Source organism: Mchenga conophoros, linkage group LG23 (genome assembly GCF_057382185.1).
Source record: "Mchenga conophoros isolate Kocher_MC1m ecotype Shallow Benthic linkage group LG23, M_conophoros_male_GT1.1, whole genome shotgun sequence".
Lineage (NCBI taxonomy): Eukaryota > Metazoa > Chordata > Actinopteri > Cichliformes > Cichlidae > Mchenga > Mchenga conophoros.
The window spans coordinates 40,106,417-40,118,564 of record NC_140547.1 but is presented as its reverse complement, the minus strand read 5'-3'; the positions used below and the strand labels follow the sequence as shown (position 1 = coordinate 40,118,564).

At 39.5% G+C, this 12,148-nt stretch overlaps 1 protein-coding gene across 1 annotated transcript; it reads right to left on the bottom strand.

The window, feature by feature from the left end:
• Window positions 1-624: 624 nt before the first annotated feature.
• On the bottom strand, window positions 625-11,111 carry LOC146547799 (ATP-binding cassette sub-family B member 6-like). Its single transcript, XM_085264886.1, has 20 exons — window positions 10,776-11,111; window positions 9,896-10,419; window positions 8,936-9,076; window positions 8,643-8,832; window positions 8,353-8,445; window positions 8,026-8,218; window positions 7,752-7,873; window positions 7,479-7,588; window positions 7,306-7,371; window positions 6,611-6,736; window positions 6,414-6,490; window positions 6,252-6,315; window positions 6,067-6,152; window positions 5,917-5,974; window positions 5,721-5,825; window positions 5,327-5,501; window positions 4,969-5,081; window positions 4,798-4,892; window positions 4,631-4,699; window positions 625-2,334 (listed from the first exon to the last, which is right to left on the bottom strand). The coding sequence occupies exons 2-20, from the start codon at window positions 10,409-10,411 to the stop codon at window positions 2,175-2,177; spliced, it is 2,559 nt and encodes an 852-aa protein (XP_085121012.1). The 5' UTR covers window positions 10,412-10,419; window positions 10,776-11,111; the 3' UTR covers window positions 625-2,174.
• Window positions 11,112-12,148: the final 1,037 nt, after the last annotated feature.

Genomic DNA, 12,148 nt, shown 5'->3' with positions numbered 1-12,148 from the left:
GATAGTTTCCCTGAATATGTAGCATTAGAGGAAAATGAAAAATAATACAAAAATACGTTATTGTTCCGGCTATTAGTAAAGTTATTTTTAGGGGTGCTAAGATGAAATTTAGGGATGCTTGAGCACCTCTGAAAAGGGTCTAAACTCACCAATGTCCACCACAGACACAGTTTCCAGTATGGTGTCTTACTATTATAAATAAATTCAGTGTATCCAGGTCCGAGTTGTGAAATGATCATCTCCTGTCTCAGCAAATCTTCTCGAAACAAACAGTATTTTAGTCCAATTTACAGACACAGTTTGCTGCTATTACACAACAGGTCTAAAGTTTTACTGCTGGATGGCTTCAGGTTTCGGCACTTTAATATCCCATAAGTGAAACATGCACAGAATTAATTAACACCAGACCATCCCTATTACCAATAAATTAACGTGGTATTACACGACTTATCATAGATATAACAATTCAGATTGTAAACTCATTATGATGCAGTTTTGCATCCATGGACTAAGTAAAATAATAGTTTGTTAAATGCATCAGTGATGTGAGATACCGTCACATTAACATTTCTTCAAAGTCTAAACTGGACAGGATGTTGTTTTAATGTAAAGACAGAAAAAGGATGGAAATAATGCCATTTATTGCTCATGATTACATGATAAAACAGTATTTCCAAAACCTGTAACTATGAACAACACCTTTCGTGAGGTAGATATAAGACAGCAAATAACTTATTTAAAATTGTATGGCTGTACTTAGATCTATGGACGTTTAATTTCTAGACATTCTTTTTCATGCAGATATTTTGACTTGCTAACTGAGCACAAGCGCAGATCGATAACTTGGCCCCATTACATCCACATACCGAGTGGAAACCTCTGCCGTGAGAAATGTCTGTGGTCTTTCTGCCAATGGAAGGCTGGACTGTACAACTTCAGGCATGAATCAGTATGTCTAAAGATAACTGAATGATGAAAAACAATCAACAAACCCTGACACAACAATGCTATTATCAAAGAAAATGAAAAAAATATATATTTTTGTCAGTGTCACACAGAAAATGATGATGAATGCCCATTATTTTACTACCATAAACATGGAGATATATATTTATGCACTACCAGCTCCTCTCTCCTGCTCCAAGAATGTACAAATACATACAGCTCAAAATTCAGCTAACAAAACTTTAAATAACAAAACAAAATCCCTGATGACATTAACACCATTCTATTCTTAAGCATATAGTATTCAGCAGGATTCAGAATTAACAGTCTGAGCACACCAAGATACAGTGTCAAGACTGATTTCACTTTTCATGTGTCTCAGGTCATATTATTGCTCCACAGCAGAAGCAGAAATATACAACCCCCATAGCTTCTTTCTCATTAACAATAAAAACGAATAAGCTGGTTTTTCATGAAACTTGGTAGAGAGGTGGAGGAAAGACGGGAACCCCCCCACCACCACCACCACATTTTATTCAAAGGGGACCCATTATGCTTTTCTTGCACCTCCATATTTGTATTCTAAGACTCTAATAGCTCCAATAGTCCAACTCTTTAGTCTAACTTTCCTCTGCCCAGCAGGTGGAGCAGGTGGGTGGGGTTTCAGTGCTTACTGTGAGAGTTGTGTGACTGAGATAATTAGGGATTTCCCCTCTCTTCGACATCATAGAGAGTCACAACAAGAAAAAAAAAGTCTCAAATTGTGAATTTAAGCAGTCTGCAACCTGAACATCTGGCTCACAGGAATAATTATAAATAAACTGATCTTTTTGGATCTTTGGCGGTCTTTAAATGAGCATCTGCACATGTAACAGTACATCTATGAGAGAAAAAGCACAGCAGGTCCCCATTATGTTTAGTTTGTGAGCACATAGTATCATCTGTCTCTTCTCCTGTGCCAATTCTTTTTAGTTTTAGATCTTTTGTTAACTCCTGGCATCAAAACCGTAGCTGGAATCACAACTATTGGATAAAGTCTAAAAGGTGTGAATACCTCTTCAGTTTCATTAGGCACCTTAGCCTGACCTGTCATTGCACATTCACTTTAGAAAATCTAGCAATAAATAACACTTTCACCTTGCTGAGTGTTCAAAACATTTAAAATCACACATTGCCTTTTTACAACCATAACAAAGAATACAAAAAGATTTTTCTTAAAGCAAATACATTCAGTGCCCGTGGTGTCCTGAGGAGGTTGATGGTGGCTGTAGTTTCTCAGACTGGCGATCTTTGGTTTCAGTGTCTGATGATGAATCTGAGTCCTGAGCCTGTTGTTGCTTCAACCACATGTCTGCATACAAACCTCCTTTTTGTAGCAATTCCTCATGTCTAGGATGGAGAAAAGATTGATATTTATTTGTTTATTGGTTTGCTGGTCTGTAGCATTCAGGTGAGTGCTAACACAAGGCCACGGAGGAAGGACATCAGCAATCATCTTAAAGAAGCAGCTGCTGCTGCCAAGCAGTGTTTATAGGGATATTTCCAAACAACTTGAAAACCATAATTCTACAGTGGAAAACCTTCAAAACAGCTGCCCATTCATGCAAGGAGTGGACGTCGCAGTATATTCACTCTAACGTAAGACTGTGCAATGCTTAGAGAAACCACAAAAAGAGCTGCATCTCAGACTCTACAGGCATCCGTTAGCATGTTAAATGTTTATGTTAAAAGTTCATGTTAAAAATTCATGACATTGTGATTACAAAAAGAAAAAAAAAGAAAAAAAAGAAAATCGCAATCGACAGATGAAAACAAAGTGGAGATATTTGGCCATAATGCACAGCACCACATTTTGCAAAAAACAATATTGGCAAAAGACCTCATAACAACTGTCAGCACTATAGCAGTGATGACTTGGGCTTGTTTTGCAGCCACATGACCTCAGTACCTTGGGCATGAATTACATGGTCATGGAAAACTTTTCTTTTTCCAGGGTAGAATGATGGACGGCATACATTTTTAGTGACTTTAAATCACAACAATTGGGTGCACGTTTGAATTTAATTTGAATTTCCTCTAACCCACTCAGCAGCAAATTTATGGACTACCTCCAAATTCAACTTTGCGTTAAATGAACAGACAGGACACAATTTGATGTTCCAGCAGAACAATGATCCCAAGCACACATCGGTGTTTTTTTTAATGGATAAAGCAAGCAAACATTAAGCTTTTGAAATGGCCTTTCCAAAGTTCTGACCTCAGCCCAACTGAAAATTTATAGACTATCAGGGCTCTAGACTAACTTTTTGCCACGGTTGCACCAGGCGCACCAGCACAAAAGTTAGGTGCGCCCACTGGTGCGACCAAGGTTTTTATTTAGTCGCACCATTGAAAAATTTGGTCGCATTTGCGACCCGAGGTCCCGATTCACAAGGTCCCGATTCAATTCGAGTCAATTTTGCCTCAGACAGTCAGAAATATTATAACTCTGATCATATGTGAGACTTCATCAGAGGTGTGAGCATCACAGCAGATGCATTTGTGTCAAAGTAACTGAGAGTAAAACACAGAAAAACATGAAGGAGATTTTCCTGGCAGATAACCTTAATTAGCCAAATTTTAAAAAATTTACATTTCTTCAGTATTGAACAGCAGAAATTAGGCTTTCTTGGCCGAGGACATTTAAGTAAAAAAAAAACAAAACGCTGCAAACAATGGTCGACTGGTGGGCAATAAGTGAATGAATAATGCTGAAAACATGCTGATTCAGTGAATTTTGGTTGGAGAGAGACAAAACCCACAGCTCAGAATCTAGCACAAAAAAGACGTAAACACAAAGCGCAGACCCGCCAACGCATCAGAATCAGTGAGCTGTCAGCGGTCAGCCCCAACGGCGTGTCCGTGTACGTGCCGTCGGGTGAGAAAGCCGAGAAAGAGAAATCTGATTCTGATGCGTCGGGTCCGCTCTGTGTTTATGTCTTTGTGTGGAATCTGTTTAGCTGCTCTCATTTACTGTTGGTGGTTGTTAAAATAGTTTTGAGAGCTTTAACCTGAGATTCTGGCGTTTCTGGCAAAATACATTTATATTTAAAAGTCTTATAAAAGTTTTTATATTAAAAAATTCAGGATTTAATGAATTGATATCGCTTTATTCAAGCTACTCACCTCCCTCTTCCACCTGCACTTTCAAACGTACACACAAAGGACTACGGGACAACTACAGGACCACGGTCAATCATAGAGGTCCCGCTCCTGACTATCTCTGATTGGGACACACGATAGGGGCATGATGTCTGTCAGTTGTCAACACGGAGACTTTCAGAGTTGCCGGGACTTTTTTTTTTTTTTTTTTTTACTGGAACAGCTGGTCGCACCGGTGTGACAGGATTTTATTTAGTTGCACAATTGAAAAATTGGTCGCACTCTAGAGCCCTGACTATGCTTAAAAGTTGTAACAAAACTAAACAGTTTCAATGATATCGACCAATTCTGCCAAGAAGACAGTGAGCAAAAATCAAGCCAGAATAATGCCAGAAGCTTGTTGATGGCTAGCCCCAAATTATCATGAGATTAATGCTCATGATGACCCTCTGTAAACTTTTCACAGATTCCTATGAATGCTTTAGTTTTCACAACTGTATGTGTTATGGCAGGAGTTTCATTCAAAACAATCAGGCACACTTACCGTCCACGCTCAGCAATCCGCCCTTCATTGACAACCAGGATCTGGTCTGCTGCGATGATGGTGGACAACCTATTACAGAGCAATAACGGACCCACAAGTCATCGGTGAAATAAATGAAGATGGATAAATTCACTTAAAAAAACCTGACAGTACATGAATTTATTTACCTGTGAGCTACAACCACTGTAGTGCGATTGGCACAGACTTTGGCCAGAGAGGCCTGGATGTTGCGTTCTGTCTGTGTGTCCAGGGCAGATGTGGCCTACAGAGAGATAATATTAGAAAACTGCAACTAACAGCAATGAGTTTACACTTGAGATGACAGTTCAGTCACATACCTCATCCAGCAGGATGATTTGTGGTGCTTTGAGGATAGTTCTGGCGATAGCCACCCTCTGCTTCTCTCCTCCACTCAGCTTCAGTCCTCTTTCCCCCACCTGGGTATCATAACCTGCCCAACAGAAACACGGGAAGAGGCTGAAAAACCTTCTTGCAATATAGAAGAGACTGCAGTTACATAGTGATCATCACTAACTACACTTTAGAACATTTTAAAAATATGGCTAACTTCAGAAATATACATTTAAAAGATATAAACTTAGATTCAATTTAAACACCCACGATTTTATTAAAAGTATGAAACAAATCTTTGAAGTCACAATGCTGAATAAACTGAGGGATTAATGTGCACGTTACCATCAGGGAAGGTCATGATTTTGTCATGGATATCAGCAGCGAGTGCAGCCTCCTCCACCTCCTGGTCACTAGCAGTGGTGCGACCGTAGCGAATGTTATCCCGGATGGTGTCGTTGAACAGCACGGTATCCTGGGGAACCACGCCGATATGAGCTCGCAGAGATGTCTGTTTCACCTGAGGAAAGATGATGAAGATAAAGTAATAAGAAGTCTAGTCTGTGCAATTATAGTAATAACAAAGACTTTATGACTTCTGCAATAAGAGAATTGGCTGATTTGTGTTTCACTGGATTAATGACTTCATTATAATGTAGATTTCATATACAGCTGTCGACTGGATGACTGGAAGTTTCAAATATTTCTCACACAGTAGCTCTGGTGCCAAACCTCTTACCTTTGATATATCCTGGCCATCAATGCGAATGCAGCCTCCCTGAACATCATAGAAACGGAAAAGCAGTCGAATGATTGTGCTTTTCCCAGATCCCGACGGCCCAACCTGAAGGTATGTTAATAATCTGTAATGTTAGTAACACCTTAACTGCTCAATGTAATGCTGGAAAGCAGGAAACATCTCGCCTCAGACTCACCAGTGCAACTGTCTGTCCTGGAAGAACTGTGAAGGACACATCCCTGAGAATCTCCTTGCTGTAAAGCAGTAAAGAAATTTATAAGAGCCACGCAAGAACACACTGAGACTGAAGTTTTAAGAAAAGAAATCAATGCAAAAATAAACCAACCCGTTTGTGTAGCTGAAGTAAACGTTTTCAAACTCCACTTTCCCCAGTTTAAAGAGAAGGCTTCCTGCATTTACTTCATCCTTCACCTGCATCAGGCAACATATAAAGACCACAAAAAACTCAAAACACATAAAAACCCCCCACTGATATCACCGCTGCAAATATTTACCCATCTATAAACATACCTCTTGATCTTCTTCGAAAAGTTGGAACATGTTTTCCATGTCAATAAAGGAAGTCTGGATCATTCTGCAGGGAAAGAAGAGAGAAACCAACAGTTGGCAAAAGGAACAGGAGTCAAACAGAGTTTTGGTAAAAGCAATACATAATCTCTATATTTCTTTTACCTGTAGTATGTCCCAAACCAGTTGAGTGGGGTGTACAGCTGGATGATGTAGGTACCGAAGAGAACATAATCTCCAACCTGAGGTTAGAGTTGCTTTTATGACACTTATAATAATATAATAACAACAATAATAACATAATTGCATAGTTTTGGAAATGTGGAGAGGCATAATGCAAACCATTATTACAAAGTCAATACCAGAAACGTTCCCTCTGTGACAAAGTATGCACAGAGCAAGGAACCAGCCAGCAGTCCTGCTCCAATGATGGCGTTCTGTGTTTGATTGAGTAAGGCCAGAGATGCCTGGGTTTTATACTCTGATTCCTACAACAGGAGAAGGAAGCAACAATTAAATATATGACTCCATTCCTGAGACCACTAAATTAAACATTTTTCTCTACCTCTGTGATCAATGTCTCAGTTTTAGTTTTGGTGAAATACAGGAACAAATATCTACATGCAAACCCAATAATAGTTGGTTAAATGTCTCTTAGCAAGTGATTTTGCTTATTTTGGAGCCATGATTTAGTGACATAACACCCAACGATGTCCAAGAATTTAGAGGTAGTCCTCAGCAGCAGAATATTATGGATTGTCTAAATATTGTCCCAGGAAAATCAAAGCAGCAAAATCACACAAAAAAACACTGAATTCCAACATCCAGTTATTTCATTTTGTCTTTGTTTTGAAATCAAACCTGACATAAATTTGCTTCCACGCAGCATCTTAATGCTAAAAGCTATCTCAAAGGTAGCAATAACTAGAAAGACTGTAGGAGAGCAGGTTTATTCTGACTCCTGTTAAAGTAAACAAAGACCAGCTTAGGAAAAAAAACAGCAGGGGAAGGCGTGGCAAGCCGTGGAGTGCCAAAACCGGTTGATAAATGCACTTACCTGATATTTTAAGATTGCACCCTCAAACCGGCCGACCTCATAGTTTTCTGCATTGTAGTATTTTACCTATGGAACCAGAAAAAATGAATTGTATTTTAAAGTGCATTTTAAGATGAAAGAATAATAAAAAGAAAAGTAAACTTCTTTATGAACCACAAACTTATTTAATTTACCGTCTCAAAGTTTAACAAGGAGTCCACAGCCCTGGACTTGGCAGTGTTATCCATCTGATTCATTTCTCGTCTGTACTTGGTTCTCCATTCAGTGATGATGATCGTCAAGGCTGGCAAACATTTGAATAAGGAATTACTACACAGTCAAAGAGGATCTGAAATCTATCTTAGCCAATGCTGAAGTACAGAAATGTTTTTCACACTTGAAGTTTATTTTTCATTATTAAACTGGGTCAAAGTGAAGCTAGTTGAGGTTCAACATGCATAACTTACTGAGATACAGGGTCATGCAGATGAAGACAATAAGGCCAAACCAGGCATTGAAAAGAGCGCTGAAGTAGATGATGGCGATGATAATATCAGCAATGGTTGGAAAGATGCTGAACACTATGTAGCTGTGGAAAAACACCAATACCTGAGTTTAATTTTTCTTCAGATTCTAACATGAGAGAAGCATTTAAGGATAAAAACATTGCCTAACAGAATCATTATTTGAGTTATTACTAATTGTTAATAATTATTGTGATCCTGTTTGATGCCATCTTACCTGAGCAAGCTATTAATGGAAGCTGTGCCACGATCAATACTTCTCAGTACTTCACCAGTTTTGCGGCTCAGATGCCAGCGCAGAGAGAGGGAGTGCAGGTGGCCAAACAGATTGACTTGAACCAGTCGATTGGTGTACTGCTGCACGCGGATCCAGAAGAAAGAGCGCATGTTACTGACAAATCCAGAGGAACCTGAAAAGAAGAGAGGTTGGTGGTCAGAATAATGAAGCAGCCTTAATGCTAGTGTGGCATGTGAGGCTGATGCTCATTGTGCAGCTCTCTGTGGTACTACAATGTTCACTGGGCATCCGTGAAGTAAGTCCTACCTGCTCCTCCACCCTGCATGAACTTAAGCAGGACATAAATACACACTGTAACGGCTACAGTGTGCCAGCTGCTGCCATCAGTCAGTTCATTCACTGAAAAAAGGACACAGACATCAAGGAGAATGAGACAAAATGAGGCTTTCAAGCTGTGGTGAAAAAAAAAATCAATGAATAAATAAAAAGTATTATGAGATTTTAATCTGACTGCAACAATGTCACTGCAGTGCCATCAGTGTGAGTGACTGAACATTTGAGTCTATGGTGCATGATGACGAAGGCACATCACTCACCAATATTCTTGTAGTAAATGGGTACAAAGACGTTAATAGCCCTCTCCACTCCCAGCAGCCCCAAACAGAAGAGGACCAGCAGCTGGAGAAACTTGTTGCCTTGTGGCCACATGTAGGGAACAAGCAGACGGACCTTCTTCCAAAATCCCTTCCAGGTGGACTGGTTCTCCTCTGATCTTCCCAACAGGCTCTGACCCAGAGAAAGATATGAAACCATTAAAACAGCGTTAATAGAGTATATAAGCAAAGCTGCTCGTGTGTTTTAATATACAGTGGAAGTGCCCTGTCACTACCTGTCTACCGTTTTCTGTGTCACGCTCATCTTCATTTATCAGAAGCATGTAAGGTCTCCTTGGCAACCCTGGAGCTTTGAGACCGATGAAGAAGAGCAGCCCAGTGCTAATGTAGCGCATCATCCACAGGAACAACTGCACCTGAAGTTTTCATAGATGTTTACACACACATCAGCATGGATACAAAACAGCGTTTAACACAGTGGTAACACAATGCTAATAACACAGTAATGTGAATATGCTGAAGACTGTTAAGTGTTTTATTGAACAGTTACCATATATCTAGGTAGTTTACTATTACAACATAATTTACTATTAAAATAGCACTTTCATAATGTTGACTTTATGGGATGAAGGATGCAATACAATAACATTTTGCAAAGCAAGTACAAGTAAAAGCACTTTAAGTTTAGGAAAAATCAACAACTACATTAAAAAACTTTGCAAAGGAGAAAAACTACAAGTCATGCTTGCAGTTATGTAGTCAAAAAACTTTCACTCAACTCAACTCCTCCCCATGTGGGAGGAGCAAGATCCTGTCTTCTGATTTGATTGGTTAAGAGTGCAGGGTTTAGGAACTGAAAGTCAGACAAGCAGTGACTTAGCAAAAAAGGTTGTAGCGTGCTTACTGCCAATTTGTTTTGCTTTGTTTACTGGGCGGAACCTTGATACATGAGTCAGATTACACTGCTCTGTGGAGTGGCTCCGAAGGCAGACTTATCTTTAACCTTTGGCTCATAAAGGTTTAAACACACACTGAAGTTTAAACAGTTAAAATGCTGTATACAGGAATGAACTCTACCTACAATCTAAGATCAACTAAATGGGTAGGAATGGGGATAAACTGCATAATGCAAGGTAAACACAAGTGTAAGCACACATATTTTGAAAATAGTCTTCACTTCTCTGTTAGGTTCCTGGAACACAATGGTTAAAAAAATATCTTATGTGAGTGTTCACCTGTTGTGGTTTGTTCTCCAGGCCCCACCACCACTGAGGACTGTACCAGGAGACAAAAGCCAGGTTCTCAGCACAGAAAGCTACAGCCCAGAACAGCAGCAGGACGGCACTGTGTCCTCTTGTCCGATCCGACACCAGGACCCTGCGCCTCTCCACCCTGAGTAGAGCCATAGCCCAGGCCCATCCCAGGATGGAAAAGCAGCCGTACAGCACCACATACCCTGGAAGTTCATCTGCATTCGTGGCTCTCCAAATCATTCCACCCAGAAACTGGATGATCAGAAAGACGTGGAGGACCTGCTGAAAACCATAGAGGCAGGAGCGAGGAATGAACTTGCGCTCCATTTGCGTGCCATACTTTTGGTAGCATATGCAGTGGATGGTGCCAAGGAGGAAGGAGAGGGAGAGCAGGATGGTGGGGACCAGTGTGAAGTAGAAGCAGGGGGCGATGCCTTCATCCACCCAGGTTATGGAGATGAAGGAATTTGCTTCACAGTAGCTCTGCACAAACACCATGGCTGCAGCTAGGAGAGAGAAATCATTTTAAAATCCTAGCAGCAAATCCTAACAAAGACATCCCGCCTGTACGAGGTGTTTTATAGTATACCTAGAAAGGGGAACTGCTTTGGCTCTTTTACATTAGGCACTGATTTATGCGATAGTAGTAAAAAAAATCACCGCGGTACCTGTTACTGCGCTAAATATTGTAGGCAGAGAACTGCGCAAACACACGAGAAAACAAAGTGTGAAAGGTTAGCGCACCAGCTCAGTGGCACAAGAAGCTAATGTGGCTACAAGAAAAGGAAACTTATAACTATCAGACTACATTTCAGAGAGTCTAGAGATAAAACCGGCTGTTGTTGTTAGTTTTTAACATTACCTTTCCCAGGCAGGCAGCTGTGAAGTCCAAACACTGTACACAGTCCACTTGTTAGTAACCGAGGCTACTCCAGGGAGACGAGCGAGTCCTCCGAGCTGTTATTAGCTTGCTTATCGTCTCTAACTGTAGTTCAAACGACCTTCAGTAATGACACCCAGAGCACAATAACTCACAGCTATGTGTCTGTCATTACTACCACCAGCTGTGTGTAGCCATACTTACAAAGCGGTTGTCCTTGTAATGTGTTCACAAGTTAAACAACCGCTACCATGACTCGACAGCATTACGTTACACAACAGCGCCTGCTCGCTCTACCTGAACCTCAGCGCCCCCCAGAGGACATCCACGGAACATGCAGACCAACAGGGGAACGACAGGCTTAACCTGTATCAAGTAGCTTAAAATGATATTTTGAGATATTCAAGTAATTAGCAAGTATTAAAAGGCTACAGCAAGGGTGTCAAACGTCACACTGGATTGCTCTGGAAAATGTGAAGGGCATAAATTTTGCACTGTGCCCAGTATTTTCATAGGTTTCACACCTTTACCACTGATACAGTCTTCTCCTATGACCATTCATACTACATCAACATAATTAAGTTACAGATAAGCAAATAAATGCTAAAAAATGAAAGTGTTTTTTCACTGTGTAACGTGTCAATAATAATAATAATAATAATAATAATAATAATAATAATAATAATAATAATAGTTTAAAAAGGACATTTCCTTTTAATTAACTAAAACTTTCAGTTTTAATATTACAGGACAGTCTGGACAGTGAGCTACCAGAACTTTTTCTTTATTTTGATTGATTGATTTTTTTTAAATACAATGTTGTTTTTTTAATTTACTACATCAGCATTTCTCAATCTTAAGTGTAGAAAAAAATGCTGAAATTGCACTTCCTTGTCTTATATCAAGACTATCTCTGGGATTAAATTAGTATTTAAACTTCTGTACAGTGACATAGGGGAATTTCTCTGGTCTGGCCCATTTAAGATTCAAGTGGACTGTATGTGGCTCATAACCACAATTTAGGATGAGTTTGATCCCTAAAGTTCTGTCTAAAAATGTGAAAATAAAATGAAAAACCTTTTTTCAGTACAGTTGTACTTCTTCGAAATGCACAACATGTATGTAATAAAGAAAGCTATTATACAATTTTTAACCAAAACAAAACAAAATGAACCTGAAATTAAAAATAAACCACATTTTAAAAAAACTGTTTATAAGACTAAACTAAACTAAAATCAAAATTGATAAGAAATGTAGAAATTCCTCATTAGGTTTAGCTTATGTGTAATGATTCAAACACAGAAAGTTACTACGAAAATGTACATCTCTGAGAATAATATAGCTATAGTATGAGA